Below are 13373 nucleotides of genomic sequence, written 5' to 3'. Positions count from 1 at the left end.
CAGCCTTGCCAGACTTTTGACTATCGAATATGTTTCCTTTTAAACAAACAATCGATATAATATACCAAAAATATACTGCGTTCAAACAGCTGTTCTTTTGCGGAACAAATCGAAAACGTGAGTGTTTGTTGATTTTTTATAAAAATGTATAAAATATTGCAATAATATTGATGTTTTTCCTCGTAAACTTATAAAGAACTAACAGCCACATGTGACAGAGGCATTACTTTTCCGCCACCCCTGCTGACTGTGCCTGACAAGGGCCGCAAAAGACACGGAATTATATAACCGCCGGTTAAAGAAACACATGAGTCCCTACAGCGGCTCCGTTCGTCGTCTGCTGGACAGCTGGCCCGGAAAGCAGCGCTTCGGTGTCTACCGCTTCCTGCCGCTCTTCTTCCTGCTGGGCGCCGGCCTGGAATTCTCCATGATCAACTGGACCGTTGGCGAGACCAACTTCTGTGAGTAGGGGAACCAAAATCCAGGTTTTGCATAGTTATAATTTATTGTTCGCATTCCCTTTCCCTCGGTAGACCGAACATTTAAGCGCCGCCAGGCCAAGAACTACGTGGAGGAGCAGCAACATCTGCAGGAGAGGCAGACAGCCACCACCGAGCACTGATCAACAATGCCCGCCGGTGTTTCTTGGGGCCAGTACATGAAGTTCTTGGGCAGCGCCATGCTGGCCATGATGGCCGGATCGCAGGCTGTGCACATGTACTATCGCCCGCTCGAAGATCTGCCCGCCTACATAGAGCGGGAGAAGCGTAGCCCAGATGCGAGTCCCAGTGCCACGAAGCCACCAGATTCTGTTGATTAAAGTTAAAGTTAAGCTAGCTTTCGGTGTTTATCTTAAAGCACTTTTTTTTAAACAAATCTATTGTAAGCCAGAGCTACTTGTCGTGCACCTTGCGGTGGTTTTTGAGGCACGTCTGCTGGCGGAAAGCCTGGCCGCACGTGCCGCACACATACGGCTTTTCGCCGGTGTGAATGTACTCATGGTGCCGCAGCGTCTTGCGGGACGCAAAGCTCTCCGGACAGTGGCGGCAGGCAAAGGGCTTGAGCTTGAGATGGACCGCCCGAACATGGGCCTCCAGTTCAAAGCGGCGGGCGAACCGCCGGCCGCAGTGCTCGCAGGGCAGCTTGTCGCTGGAGTGCATCAGCATGTGCTGCAGTAGCATGAACTTCTTGGCCATCCGGCGCCCGCACACCTGGCATTCGTGCGGCAGCACATCCTGGCGGCTCCCATCCTCGTTAGCGGTGGCATGCTGCTGCAGAGTGTGATAGCGCAGCGTGTAGCGCGAATGGAACTCCTTCTGGCAAATGTCGCAGTAGTGGCGGTCTCCGCTGCCGCCCTCCTTGGCGGCCAGCTCGTCCTCCGTCGGATGCTTCGTCCGGCGATGGTACTTCAGATTGGCCGACTGATTGAAGCTGGCGCCGCACTGCTCGCAGATGAACTTGCGCGGGGCACTGTCCCGCTCTCGAGGGCTGTGCTTCAGCCGCTTGTGCTTCTGCATGGCTATGCGGCTGGTGTAGACCCGCTCGCAGCCCGGCTGATCGCAGGGATGCCGACGCTCCAGCGGCGTGTGCACCTCGCGGATGTGCGTGTACAGGCCGCCCATGAAGCTGTAGGCCTTCTCGCACTGATCGCACTGGAAGGGTCGCTTGCTGCCTTCGTGCACCTTCCGGACGTGGGCCGCCAAGGTGAGTTGGTGGGCAAAGCTGTGCCGGCACACCGGGCACTTGAGGCTGTTTCTCGCGGTGCTTCTCGCGGCCTTTCCTCCGCATTTCTCTGGCTTTGCGACGGGCTCATCTATGGGATCGGGGTCGGGATCGGGCTCTGGTGGCTCCAGACTGTGCAGGGACTCCTGATCGTGGTTTAGGCCGTCCAGGTCCTCGTAAACCACCTCGAAATACGGCTCCGGCTTTTGATCATCCTCCTCCTTTTTGAGCACTTGCAGCAACCGCTGCCGGCATTCTTCCGCTCTGGTGCGGAACCGTTCGAAATTCTGGATAAGTACGAGGCATTCCGGGCACAGTTCTCGCGGCCACCACGGCTGCTCCTCCTCTGCCGCGTTCTGCGGCTTCCGATCCGGCACGAGATTTATATTTATATCGAGCAACAGTTGCAGCTCCGGACTTATTGGAATTGCGTCTGATTGGTATTCTTCGGTGGCCCGTTCTCCGTCCAGCTTGAGCAGACAGGTGCGGCAGTGTTGCCTGGCGGTTTCCCGGGTTAGGGTTCGCAGCATTTTGTCCCAGATTGTTATTAATAATTGGGATTGTTATTACTTCGAGAATATAAACAAATGCTGCAGTGTGGCCGAAGCACAGAAAAATGTTCTAAAACTAAAGTGGAACGGTGGTATTATGGAACATTAAGTGTGGCCATCTGCCGTGGGGACCAAAATCCGTTATTTTTCCGACGAACTTTGGGCTTATAAGGGGAACACCTGGCGGGGCACACTGAACTCGCTCGAAACAGAACGAAAAAAAAAACACAACCAACTACACGCACTGACAGTTACTGTTAGGACAAGGAGAAAAAGTGAAAACCAAAAGCTGCGTTTCTTAGCCAATTTCCTGTACATCACAATCATGAAGTTCCAATACAAAGAGGAGCACGCCTTCGAGAAGCGTCGCGCTGAGGGCGACAAGATCCGTCGCAAATATCCAGACCGTGTACCCGTAAGTACCCGAATTTATATATATACGTATATGTATTGTGTATATCGTGCGTGTGTTGGAGTGCGCGAGTGTATGTATGCGTTTGTTTTGCGTCGTTCGCTTTTTTTTTTGTTGTTTTTTCTGTACCGAAGAAAATCAATACTGCGCATATTGGGGATGTTGGTAATTGTTAATAATTTCGCAACGGGACGTCAGGTGCTGAATGCGCAGCGATTGCATAAAATGCATTTCAGCTGGGAAAACATTTGCGAGCAATCACAATGCTCTCAGATGAAATGCAAAAGGAATTGTCCCCCGTCAAACACTCACACATCTAACACAAAAAGAAAAAAGAACAAAGCAGCTTCGCAGTGTGTGTGTGAGTGCGAGCGAGCTAGCCGTTTCACTTGCTCAGCTGTTGAAGTGTTGTTGTTTTCCCACTGGCCTGCCCGATTTCATCTGCTCCCTGCCTCCCCACTCCGCTTGCCACACCGCGAACCAGTTGTTTTTGATTTAAATTTCATTTTTGGTGTTTGTTTGCTTGCAAAAACAAGCGAGTGTACTGCGCATAATAACAAATCACCCACTAATACACACACGGGCACGCACACAGTGACAGGAATTAGTCATAGAGATGGGCTCCACACAAAAAAAAAAAAAAAAAACAAAACTGAAAACGGGAAAACAAGGGAGACCAAGAGAGGGAACAGCAGGCGGGGGAGCAGGTCTCCTCCGCTATTGCTATTTCACCACCTTATCAGCGAACTCCACTCCTTTCCCAGTGCACAAAAGGAGGCAGCAAGCAAAAAGAAAACAATTAAAAATAATTGTAAATGTAAAAAATATTGAGCTGAAGGTGCCCCAATCGCCAGAGAAGTGCACTCGCTGTTTTTGTTTTTCGATTCTCTGCCGCATATATACATGACAAAATACATACACATATATATGATTTATTTGTGTTTTTATTTGTTCGCCTGTTTTTGATTTCGGGTTTTGGCAAGTGTACAAAGTGCCAAAGTCACATAACAGCTGATGAGTGCGGGAAGGCCAGCTGGTCGTCGCATCATACATGCATATATAATAACATACATATATCCCAAATTCCTTCTAGTATCTCAAATAATTCAACATTAGACGCTATTGCCAAAACACAAAAACACCTTGGATTCGGCCAATGACGCTAGCCAGATTCGGTTTTCTTGGGGTGGTGTGTGAAACAGAAGGGAAAGGAAGAGGGGCGAAAAAGCGTCGATAAGCGGCAATGGTTTGCTAATTTCGTATTCATCGGCCAAAAATATTATTTGTTGTTGCTTGCGCCCCGCTTCCTGTTCTAAAAGTTGGCCAAAAAACCAGTTGGCTAATTAGACTGGCACAGGGGTTAAACATGGCATAGCTAAGCTCAAACAGGGGTTAAACAGAGTCTTGCTAAGCTCCACCAGTAGGTAAATGTAAATGAAATCTATAAATTACTTGGTTAATATACAAATTTCATTCTAAAAAAACTCTCCTTATAGTATCCCATAGTTCAGTTTAGTTTAAAATTGTGGTCTTTCAGCAACAAAATTACTTGTAAGTAAAACTTTTCCATTTTTTGTCAGTTTTTAGCCTAAAAGGTTTCCCTAGGCCAGTGAGTTTATCCATTTTGAACTTTAATGCCAGCTTGATAGTACATTTTCCTCAACATGCTTATGTTGTGGTAAATTTAAGCAGAACTTTATGCCAAATATAAATATTAACATGGTAACGCTATCAAGTTATAGGAATACTTCTATTATACACACAACAAGTGTGTTGAGAACCTGAAACTTGAATGGCGAAACTCCTCGTTACTCATTCAACTGCCTAATTACATATTTCAGTTGCCAAATTGGTAATTCAAGTACGTTTTTACCCCAATTTACTTGAACTAACTAACATCAAGATTTAGTAAGGGGTTTTGCATTTAAAATACAGAACTTGACATTTCTCATTACTGTTCATATTGTGAAATTACTTATTAGGCTTCTAAACTGATTAAACTGTCCAAAGCAAGCACGAAATTGCTAATTTCAATTACCAAATGAATCATGTTTAGCCCCTAAAGGGTTAAGCCAAGTCACGAACAGTAGGAATTGCATTTTATACTATAAATTTTCTTTATTTGCCTTTACTTATGTTTAGGAAGGTACATAACCATGACTTTGAGTGGATTATTTGCTATTAAAATAATACAAGTGCTTTGGCTTGGATAAAATATTAAAAACAATTACCTTACAGTATTCAAGGCACGAAATGTGCGAATCCCCAGGTAGCACGTAGTCGAGCACACGCAGAAATGCAATGCCTTGGCACGTAGTCAGCACATATTGAGCAAACTAGAACTACATAACTCATCTCCTGTTTTCTTTTCTCTTTCGCTGCCAGGTGATCGTTGAGAAGGCTCCCAAGGCGCGCATCGGTGACCTGGACAAGAAGAAGTACCTGGTGCCCTCGGATCTGACTGTTGGCCAGTTCTACTTCCTCATCCGCAAGCGCATCCACCTGCGTCCTGAGGATGCCCTCTTCTTCTTTGTGAACAACGTCATTCCACCAACATCGGCAACCATGGGCTCCCTGTACCAGGTAACAAACATACCTTTCTCTCTCTCTCTCTCTCTGATCTGTGTGTTTAACGATTTTTATGTCTAAATTTTTTGTGTTAAAGGAACACCACGAGGAGGACTACTTCCTGTACATCGCCTACTCCGATGAGAATGTCTACGGCATGGCCAGGGTCAACTAACTCGGCGGCGCTTCGCATTGCACCGCTGCGGAAAACAACCCCCTATACAGAAATCTATATATATAAATACAAATATATTTTATGTTTAGCATGCAGCTTAAAAACGGACGCGAGTTAGCTAAACGAATTGATGAAAAGAATTTGAAAATGATCTGAATCAGGCAACAAAAAAATCCACAAAACAAAACACAGAAGAAAACGACAAAAACAATTGTTATGTGAACTTTACTTTATATATATACATTTTCTATACGCATTAGTATTTTCAATTAAAACTCGGCTCCTTTCCTACCATTATTAACCCCAGAAACACAGGCTCCCCATCTAATTTAAATTGCTGCTACACGCGCATGCCCTTTGTACTTGACTTTTATTCGCTTATTTCGTTATTTTTCGCCCCTTTACCCACTTTTTTTTTACGATACAACAAAATTTTGTGCATATTTAGTGTGTATGGTTACGAATAGGACTCTCTCGGTTAAGTGTATGGTAATTAATCTATTATTAAATAAACAAAAACTACAAAAATACGTAAAGTGCTTTGATTGGGGGTGACTTGGCAAATAAAGAAACAAGCTAAGGAACAAATAGATTCAAATATGATAATTTCTTTTGTTAAACGCACAATAATTATCTAGTGCAAAATATAAATATATAAATATTGCAAATTAAATCATTATTTAGTTTTTTAAATCAAATTAATACTTTCCTCTGGTGGTTGATAAAAATGAATAGTATTTATTCATTGAGATATTAATATGCAAAACAAGGAAAAGGTTAACTTCGGCAAGCCGAAATTTGTATGCCCTTACAGTTTGAGATTCGATCAGGTATTTATATTATTTATGAAGGCGAAGTGATTCATCTGCTTTGTTTTATTAGGTAATTTTATCGCAGCAACTAAGGACTTATCAGTGCAGTGCTTCAGTTTTGAAAATGGCGCCTAGCAGCTCAATCGATGGGCAGCACTGTTGATCTGTCTGTCCGGACGATAAATAAGGATAACATGAATATATTGATATATTCTAGCAAAATAATGGTAAATAGCAAAAACCCGGAGCTAAAATAAAATTAATGTGCAGAAATGATAAGCCTTGTTTAGCCTTTAATTCAAATGAAAGCGAAAATAAGGCCAATTGGCTACAGCTGATTAAGCAGCTGTTTAATAATTCATTAGAGCTCCCAAAAAGGTTTATTTTTTTAGTGAAATTTGGCACTCCACCTTGATTGGTTAATAATATAGTTATAAATATTTTTAAATGTCATAAAAATTAGAAAAACATCTAAAACGATAATAAAAAAAGAGGACACTAGAAGAAGCTATCGATACCATCGATATACAATACAATCGGCGCTACATCGCTGTTACTGCCAGCTCTAGCTGCTGCTTAAAAATTATTAACAAATCGCCGTTTTTTCATGTGAAACACATCGTGTGCCAAAAGTGCAACACGCCCGCGCCAGAAACAGGGCCCACACGGACACAGACTCGCACGGAAACAGGTAAATGCGCCGCTTGCCACCTCGCTAGCCGGATAAAAGCGGACCCAGTTACAAAACAGGCGAGAAGGTGCAAAATCGAAATCTAAGGAAAAAAGAACAGCCCACGGGGGGAGGGGAGGGAGAGAAAAAACCTCGCCACTGATGAGCACTGTTATTGTTATTGCTCCAGTTGTTGTTTCTGTTGTGCCTCGTGACGGTGTAAATTAGTGTAAATAACTTGCGTAGTTCAGTTAACAATTAGATTTCCTTTCTTGTTGTCTACCAAATGCAATTGATTTTCGTGTCTTTTTGTTGTTGTTGGTGCTGCTGGGGGATGGTTTGGCAATCGCAACACCCCCGTCGCTGCCGGGTTTCTTGAACCCCCAATCCTTTGCCGGAAAAAACTGAAATAAAGTGAAAGAAACAGCTGCAACGGTTGCCACATAACCGTAACCCTAGTAACTGCGTCGAGGGACAACCGGGTTATTGAATTATGGCGAAACATGCTGATTAGACACTTCGGGGTGAAAAAGCAAGAAAAACAGAAAATGAATACCAATTGAAGAAATGGCAAGAGAAAACAGCAAAAGCAGTCGTGTTATTGTCCAGCTCAGCTTGTTTTTGTTGTCTTCCTTGTCTCCGTTCTCCGCTCTCCTCCTCCCCCACGTCACTCTCTGTTCTTTGCACTCTCTCTGCCTCTCTCCCATTTGCTGTGTGTGTGTGTGCGCCTTCCGTCTCTGTTTTCCGCTTCTGTTTCTGGCTCGTTTCGTTTGGCGAACATGTGGATTCGTTTTATTGGTGCTTGAAATCGCATGATAATCTCGCTACCGCTGCTGTTCTTCTTGTTATTGTTATTGTTCTTGTTGTTGCGCTTTTCCGCGGGCTCTGGCTCTGCACACAGACACGCGCACAGAGATTTTCATTTTCCCAAGCAAATCAAATTCAATTTAGAAAACTATCAAAACGCCCGCAGAATGACCAAAAAATATAATATATAATTAAATCGAATATGGTATACACTTTACTTAGTTTAAATGGGATTACCATTTAATATTTAATTTTCCACTTCTCAAAATTTAATTAAAAGTATTTGTTTAAGAAATTTGAGTAAAATGTAGAAGCTAGAAAAAAAATCACTATTTTTATACCCCTACAGGATATTATAATATCAGTCAAAGGCTTGAAAATTCATTGAAGGAGTCATTTCCGAACCTATAAATCGTATATTTTCTTGATCAGCATCAACAGCTGGAGTCGATCTAGACATGCCGGCAGAAAATAAAATGTTTACATTTTTTATAAAATCGTTAAAATTCTCAAAAAAAATTTTCGAAAAATGTATTTTGTTTTAGATTCTAAATTTAGTATCCAGATTTGTTAGTCTAATAAAAACCAACATAACAACAGTTTGCTTAATGCTTTTTTGACTGAGTTATGTCCCAAAATATGCATAGATAACCCATTTCTACAAAATTTTATAAGGGGTTAATCGCAAGAAATTTTAGAAATTGAGGAAAAAATTAAAATAAATTAAAAAAAGGTTATATTTAGAATACAGTTTTTAATTAATTTTATAAAACCCAACTCAGAACATCTTTTCGAATTAAAATTAATGGATTTTTGACTTAGTTATTATTGATTTCCATAAAACAATTTCCAGCTTCAAGGGTATATACATCTTGGTTTCTCAAAGTTAGCTTCATTTCTTGTTCTTTTGAAATATTTGCATAAAAAATATTTAATTTTTAAATATACAATTTGTTTACATTCTGTGCGTGTGCCGGAAGAGTAAATTTGGGCACCCCGGATTTAGTGTATATTTTTTAGCCAAGGGAACGGCAGGGGTTAAAAAGTCACAAAGCTGACATACGGAGATTAAGTTAGGTCCTCAAGATAACCGGATCCGGGGACATTGATAAAAAGTAGTGCACGCACTTTTGCGATAAGACCTGGGCACACATTAGAATGATAGCAGAGTAGCCTGCCTCCGTCCCAAAACTCAAAGCCCAAATCCAAGCCAAGTGACAACAAATAAATAAATTAGGGCACGCACAAAATTAGAGAGCCAACAACATATACATATTATGCTCACATATACATATTAGATTTATACATAGCTTGGACACTCTGCACCGCGCCGCCAGTTTGTTAGCTTATCAGTTTATCAGCGGCCTTCGCCGGGGCAAGGGCTTATTTTTATATTTTGTTACCGCCTTAAAATTCAAAGTTCTTCAATTCGTTGCGTTTTTGCGTTTTTGTTTTTGTTTATTTTTTGCTATAAGCAGCCACACACACCAGCCAACACAGCGCTTAAATGTCACAGCACTCGAAGAAGGATAACAGCAGCAAAAGCAGCAGTAGCCATGCGAACCAGAGCCACAAAAATGCGAGCAACAGCAGCAGCAGCAGCAGTCCAAACTCCGTAGCCACCAGCGGCAACAAGAGCCACAAACGGCATACGGCGGCCAATGGCAGTGTGAAGGCCAATAGCAATTCCCAACATACCAACAGTAGTCACACGCCCTCCAAGTCCCCCAGTGGCGTCGGTAGCAACAATAGGAATATCATAATGCAGGGCGCCGGCGCCGCATCTGCGCCAGTGCTTAGCAAGAAGGAGAAGAACCAAAAAGACAAGCAGCGCGAAAAGGAGCGCCTGGAACGCAGCCAGCTGGTACTCTGGCGGCATCCGCTGCAGACCACCAAGTACTGTGGCCTCGAGCTGGCCGCCCTGCTGCGCACATGGAGCGCCAGGTGAGTTATTGCCAGGACCTCTTAATCCGGGTTAGCCAACTGATATTCCCCTCTTTGATTTTTACAGATTGCTGCAGCAGCGGCTGCTACTGGCCGCCCTGATAGTATTAGGCATTGTATTTAGCATAATTTACAAAATAGATGGTCCCCATCAGCTGTTCATCGAGCTAGTGCGAAGGAACACCTGGTTCTTTGTCTACTGGCTCGGTTTGGGCGTACTCTCGTCGGTGGGCCTGGGCACCGGCCTACACACGTTCCTGCTCTACCTGGGGCCGCACATAGCCAGCGTAACGCTGGCCGCCTACGAATGCAATTCGCTTCGTTTCCCCCAGCCACCGTATCCAGATGAGTGAGTAAACCCATATGCCCAAATAGTATGCCCTCGTTGACATTCTCTTTTCCATTCTTGCAGCATCATCTGCCCGGAGGAGCCATACGATAAGCGAGTACCAAATATTTGGTCCATCATGTCCAAGGTGCGACTGGAGGCATTCCTTTGGGGCGCCGGTACAGCGCTGGGCGAGCTGCCGCCGTATTTTATGGCCAAGGCGGCGCGACTCTCGGGCTATGATCCGGACGATGCTGAGGAGCTGGCCGAATTCGAGGCATTGAATGCGAAGAGGCATCAGAAGAACCTCAGTCTGATGGACAAGGGCAAGCTGTTTATGGAGCGCGTGGTGGAGCGCGTCGGTTTCTTTGGCATCCTGGCCTGTGCAAGCGTGAGTGGTGGATATATATACCTATGTGGGGTGGGAATCTTATTATATTGGGATATTTGTGAACTCTGCTAACAAGTTGCTTTAACTTTTTTGCTTTTTTTTGTTGTCTTGCAGATTCCCAATCCCCTTTTCGATCTGGCTGGCATTACTTGCGGCCATTTTCTGGTGCCATTCTGGACATTCTTCGGGGCCACGCTCATCGGCAAGGCCGTGATCAAGATGCACATCCAGAAGATCTTTGTTATAATTGCCTTCAACGAGACGCTTATAGAGCGGGCGGTGGATCTACTGGCCACGGTACCCGTGCTCGGCCATAAGCTACAGGAGCCGTTCAAGGCGTTCCTTAAAAATCAGAAGCAGCGACTGCATCGGCAGCAACGTGGAGCGTCTGGTGGCGCTGGCGGCGGTGCTGGTGATTCCGGCAATCTGCTGTCCAAGATCTTTGAGACGTTCGTCATCGGTATGGTCTGCTATTTTGTGGTCTCCATTGTGAACTCGCTGGCCCAGAGCTATCACAAGCGACTGCACAAGAAACCGTCGGCTGTAACGCCACCACATGCCGCAGCGGGGCCCAAGAGGCTGGGCAAGTCAAAGGCTTTAAGGGATTAGAGGGTGTGGCAATCTCTTCGGAACCGTTTCGTTTTTATATATTTTTTGTTTGATGTGTTTATCGCTTTTAGTCGAATTATAAGTGTATGCGGTGAATCGATGAGTTCTTTTTTTTTGTCGAAAGAGAGAGAAAGCGAGAGTGCGGGAAAAGCCAGAGGAATTTACCTTGTAGACTAGATTAGGAAAAGCAGAAGGGCGAGGAGGAGGATGTGGGTGGTGAACCGTATAGCAGCCACAATAGACGGAGAATATATATTTTAGTAAAGTGAATACAAAACCCTAGAAATTTATGTCGCTGCGCCGCAAAAGTAAAAGGGACAGCAGCTAGTCGTCGCTCCTAAAGAAAAACAAAAGCAAATACAAATTGTGCAAAAGCAAAAGCTGTGCAAAAGACAAAACAATAGCAAGCCAGAGCAAAACAGAGAACCCAAAATTAAGTGTAAAGTAAAGGAAGGATGAAGAATAAAGTATACAAGTGCTGAAAAATAAACGAAATATGGAATATATATACAACTGAAAGCCGATAATGTATGCATCAATTCTTATGGGGAAGACTGGGCATATCATTCCAGTAGCGAAATATACACAAATGGAATGAATCAATTAAAACGGAGACCGACCGAGGTCGACTAAAGCCAAATTCTGTTCATTATCGTAAGCTTTTCTTATGATTCTCGGTTAAAACCATTAAGTAAATAAATGCAAATGTTGGCGAACTAAAACAATGATATTTATTACTATTATTACTAAAGATGTACACATGTATGTACATATGGTTTGGGAAGTGAGATAATGCTTTTGCGATAAGAGCCTTAAGAGGTAAATAATTTGATTTTCGCAAACAAAATTTGCAAAAATTGGATTTTGAAAAGAAATTTTAAAAGTATAATTGAATTTCTTTTACTTAAACCCTAGAAGTAACTAATTAGTTGGTAATACGTATTTGTATATGTATTTTGTAATATCAGTTTAAAGCTTTCTTGCAGCTGTATGTGTTATATAATAATAGTTTTGGCTTGGACTTACCTGCAGGGATTTTCTAGACCCGATTGCTTCTAGAGCTTATCCGCAGTAAAGGACACTCAGTTGCCTTCCATCTTGACTTGGCTGGGATTCATTGATTAATAATTCCTTCGATTGCAGAGATGTTTGTTGATTTTGAATGAATATAATATGAACTTGCACTTTTCCATCAACGAGACAGTTATTCGGGGGTCTTCCAGAAGGGTTGCAGGCTGCAGCGGAGGGAGAGAGAGAGACAGAGAGAAAGATAGAGAGAGTGAGAGAGGTTGATCGAGAAAAAGAGACGGAGAGAGATCTGTCTTTCACTCCCACTCTCTCTAACTTGGCTTAAAAGATTAAAAGATATGATGATTTTCAGAAAACTCTTTGGCTGGCTGGTGGGTATTGCTGACCTATTTTTTTTACACATTAAACAAATAAATGTTTTAAAAAAGAAAATATTAAGTGCACTCTTATTTGAAAAGCATGCAGCAATGTTTATCCCTCTATCGAAATGGAAATACAGCTTTTTTCTTTTTCAGCCAACGCATAAAACTTTAATTGAAGCCCCGAGGGGGTGGCAGCTCAGAGGTCACCGTCACCCCCCTGTGCAGTGCACTGAAAGTATGCAGAAAAATTGATAGTAATTTCAATATGAAATGTGAATATTCCGCCACAATCCTACTTTGAGACAATTAAAAGGAATACAAAGGATAATGGAATTTGTTTCTGTGTTCAACGAATTCAAACGAATTTTATTTATACGCATGGCCATGAGGAATGCAAAAAAAAAGGGAGTCCACCCCCTGCAGCTACTACCCAACATGTCCAGCGTTGTTGCCTTTTTTGATTTACGGCTTTCACATTTTCACATTTTCATAGCGAGAACAAAACTCAATTTGTCCTGTTCTCGGGGCACAAAAAACTGTTGCTCCAATTACGCAGCAAACTGCAATCGCAGAAGCACTCCCTCGCAGTGGCATTCGCATTTTGTGCCGCCGATGGCCCAGAAAAACTTTCAATTTGCAAGTATTTAAAAAAAAAAGGAGATCCTCCTCTTTCTCCGGGAAACTGTAATTACTTTTCCTTCCGAAAGCAAGTCAAAATATTTATGGGTGATGCACAAGTAAACAAGCCATGTAGAACAAGTTGCGGTTGCAAAATCATTTTTTTTTTCCCCCTACCAATTTTCGCCATGGAATTGCATGTAAATATTGATTAATTACTCCCTGGCTGGGAGGCAGGCAGAAGGAGCAGAAGGACCCAAGCGAAATAAATGTTAATGAGTCTCGACCAGGTGAAATCCATTACCAAAAAACCCTTATTTATTTGAAAATTTATTGGTAAATTTAAATACAATTTTCAGTTTAACCTCCCAGCTG

General features: G+C 43.0%; 5 protein-coding genes across 6 annotated transcripts; 4 read left to right on the top strand and 1 right to left on the bottom strand.

Annotated features, from left to right (window-relative positions):
- Window positions 1-58: 58 nt before the first annotated feature.
- sloth1 (sloth 1) lies at window positions 59-836 on the top strand. Its single transcript, XM_017174841.3, has 3 exons — window positions 59-117; window positions 197-461; window positions 534-836. The coding sequence occupies exons 2-3, from the start codon at window positions 308-310 to the stop codon at window positions 620-622; spliced, it is 243 nt and encodes an 80-aa protein (XP_017030330.1). The 5' UTR covers window positions 59-117; window positions 197-307; the 3' UTR covers window positions 623-836.
- Window positions 487-2378, bottom strand: LOC108080187 (zinc finger protein 664). The gene has a single exon (XM_017174840.3). The coding sequence runs from the start codon at window positions 2250-2252 to the stop codon at window positions 894-896; it is 1359 nt and encodes a 452-aa protein (XP_017030329.1). The 5' UTR covers window positions 2253-2378; the 3' UTR covers window positions 487-893.
- sloth2 (sloth 2) lies at window positions 629-836 on the top strand. The gene has a single exon (XM_017174843.2). It carries the CDS (start codon window positions 629-631, stop codon window positions 818-820), a length of 192 nt encoding a protein of 63 aa, XP_017030332.1. The 3' UTR covers window positions 821-836.
- Window positions 2379-2476: 98 nt separating the features above from the next.
- Window positions 2477-5958, top strand: Atg8a (Autophagy-related 8a). The gene is made up of 3 exons (XM_017174810.3): window positions 2477-2688; window positions 5071-5268; window positions 5351-5958. The coding sequence occupies exons 1-3, from the start codon at window positions 2599-2601 to the stop codon at window positions 5426-5428; spliced, it is 366 nt and encodes a 121-aa protein (XP_017030299.1). The 5' UTR covers window positions 2477-2598; the 3' UTR covers window positions 5429-5958.
- Window positions 5959-6773: 815 nt separating this feature from the next.
- On the top strand, window positions 6774-11508 carry Tango5 (Transport and Golgi organization 5). Of its 2 annotated transcripts, XM_017174780.2 has the most exons (5): window positions 6774-6931; window positions 9196-9661; window positions 9729-10010; window positions 10074-10380; window positions 10495-11508. In XM_017174780.2, exons 2-5 carry the CDS (start codon window positions 9225-9227, stop codon window positions 10987-10989), a joined length of 1521 nt encoding a protein of 506 aa, XP_017030269.1. In that variant the 5' UTR covers window positions 6774-6931; window positions 9196-9224; the 3' UTR covers window positions 10990-11508. The 2 variants fall into 2 exon arrangements, with proteins under 2 accessions (XP_017030269.1, XP_070144176.1); XM_070288075.1 differs by lacking the exon at window positions 6774-6931 and having other exon boundaries at window positions 8921-9661.
- The last annotated feature ends 1865 nt before the right edge of the window (window positions 11509-13373 follow it).

The sequence above is a fragment of the Drosophila kikkawai genome, chromosome X, assembly GCF_030179895.1.
Source record: "Drosophila kikkawai strain 14028-0561.14 chromosome X, DkikHiC1v2, whole genome shotgun sequence".
In the NCBI taxonomy this organism is placed as follows: Eukaryota; Metazoa; Arthropoda; class Insecta; order Diptera; family Drosophilidae; genus Drosophila; species Drosophila kikkawai.
Note: the sequence above shows the minus strand (reverse complement) of the source record. Positions and strands in the feature narration are given on the sequence as shown.

Coding starts and splice junctions, on each gene's coding strand:
- sloth1 (XM_017174841.3), top strand. CDS start 308: ATGAGTCCCTACAGCGGCTCCGTTCGTCGTCTGCTGGACAGCTGGCCC. Junction 462..533: donor CGTTGGCGAGACCAACTTCT/GTGAGTAGGGGA, acceptor TTCCCTCGGTAG/ACCGAACATTTAAGCGCCGC.
- sloth2 (XM_017174843.2), top strand. CDS start 629: ATGCCCGCCGGTGTTTCTTGGGGCCAGTACATGAAGTTCTTGGGCAGC.
- LOC108080187 (XM_017174840.3), bottom strand. CDS start 2,252: ATGCTGCGAACCCTAACCCGGGAAACCGCCAGGCAACACTGCCGCACC.
- Atg8a (XM_017174810.3), top strand. CDS start 2,599: ATGAAGTTCCAATACAAAGAGGAGCACGCCTTCGAGAAGCGTCGCGCT. Junction 2,689..5,070: donor AATATCCAGACCGTGTACCC/GTAAGTACCCGA, acceptor TTTCGCTGCCAG/GTGATCGTTGAGAAGGCTCC. Junction 5,269..5,350: donor CCATGGGCTCCCTGTACCAG/GTAACAAACATA, acceptor TTTGTGTTAAAG/GAACACCACGAGGAGGACTA.
- Tango5 (XM_017174780.2), top strand. CDS start 9,225: ATGTCACAGCACTCGAAGAAGGATAACAGCAGCAAAAGCAGCAGTAGC. Junction 9,662..9,728: donor CTGCGCACATGGAGCGCCAG/GTGAGTTATTGC, acceptor TGATTTTTACAG/ATTGCTGCAGCAGCGGCTGC. Junction 10,381..10,494: donor GCATCCTGGCCTGTGCAAGC/GTGAGTGGTGGA, acceptor GTTGTCTTGCAG/ATTCCCAATCCCCTTTTCGA.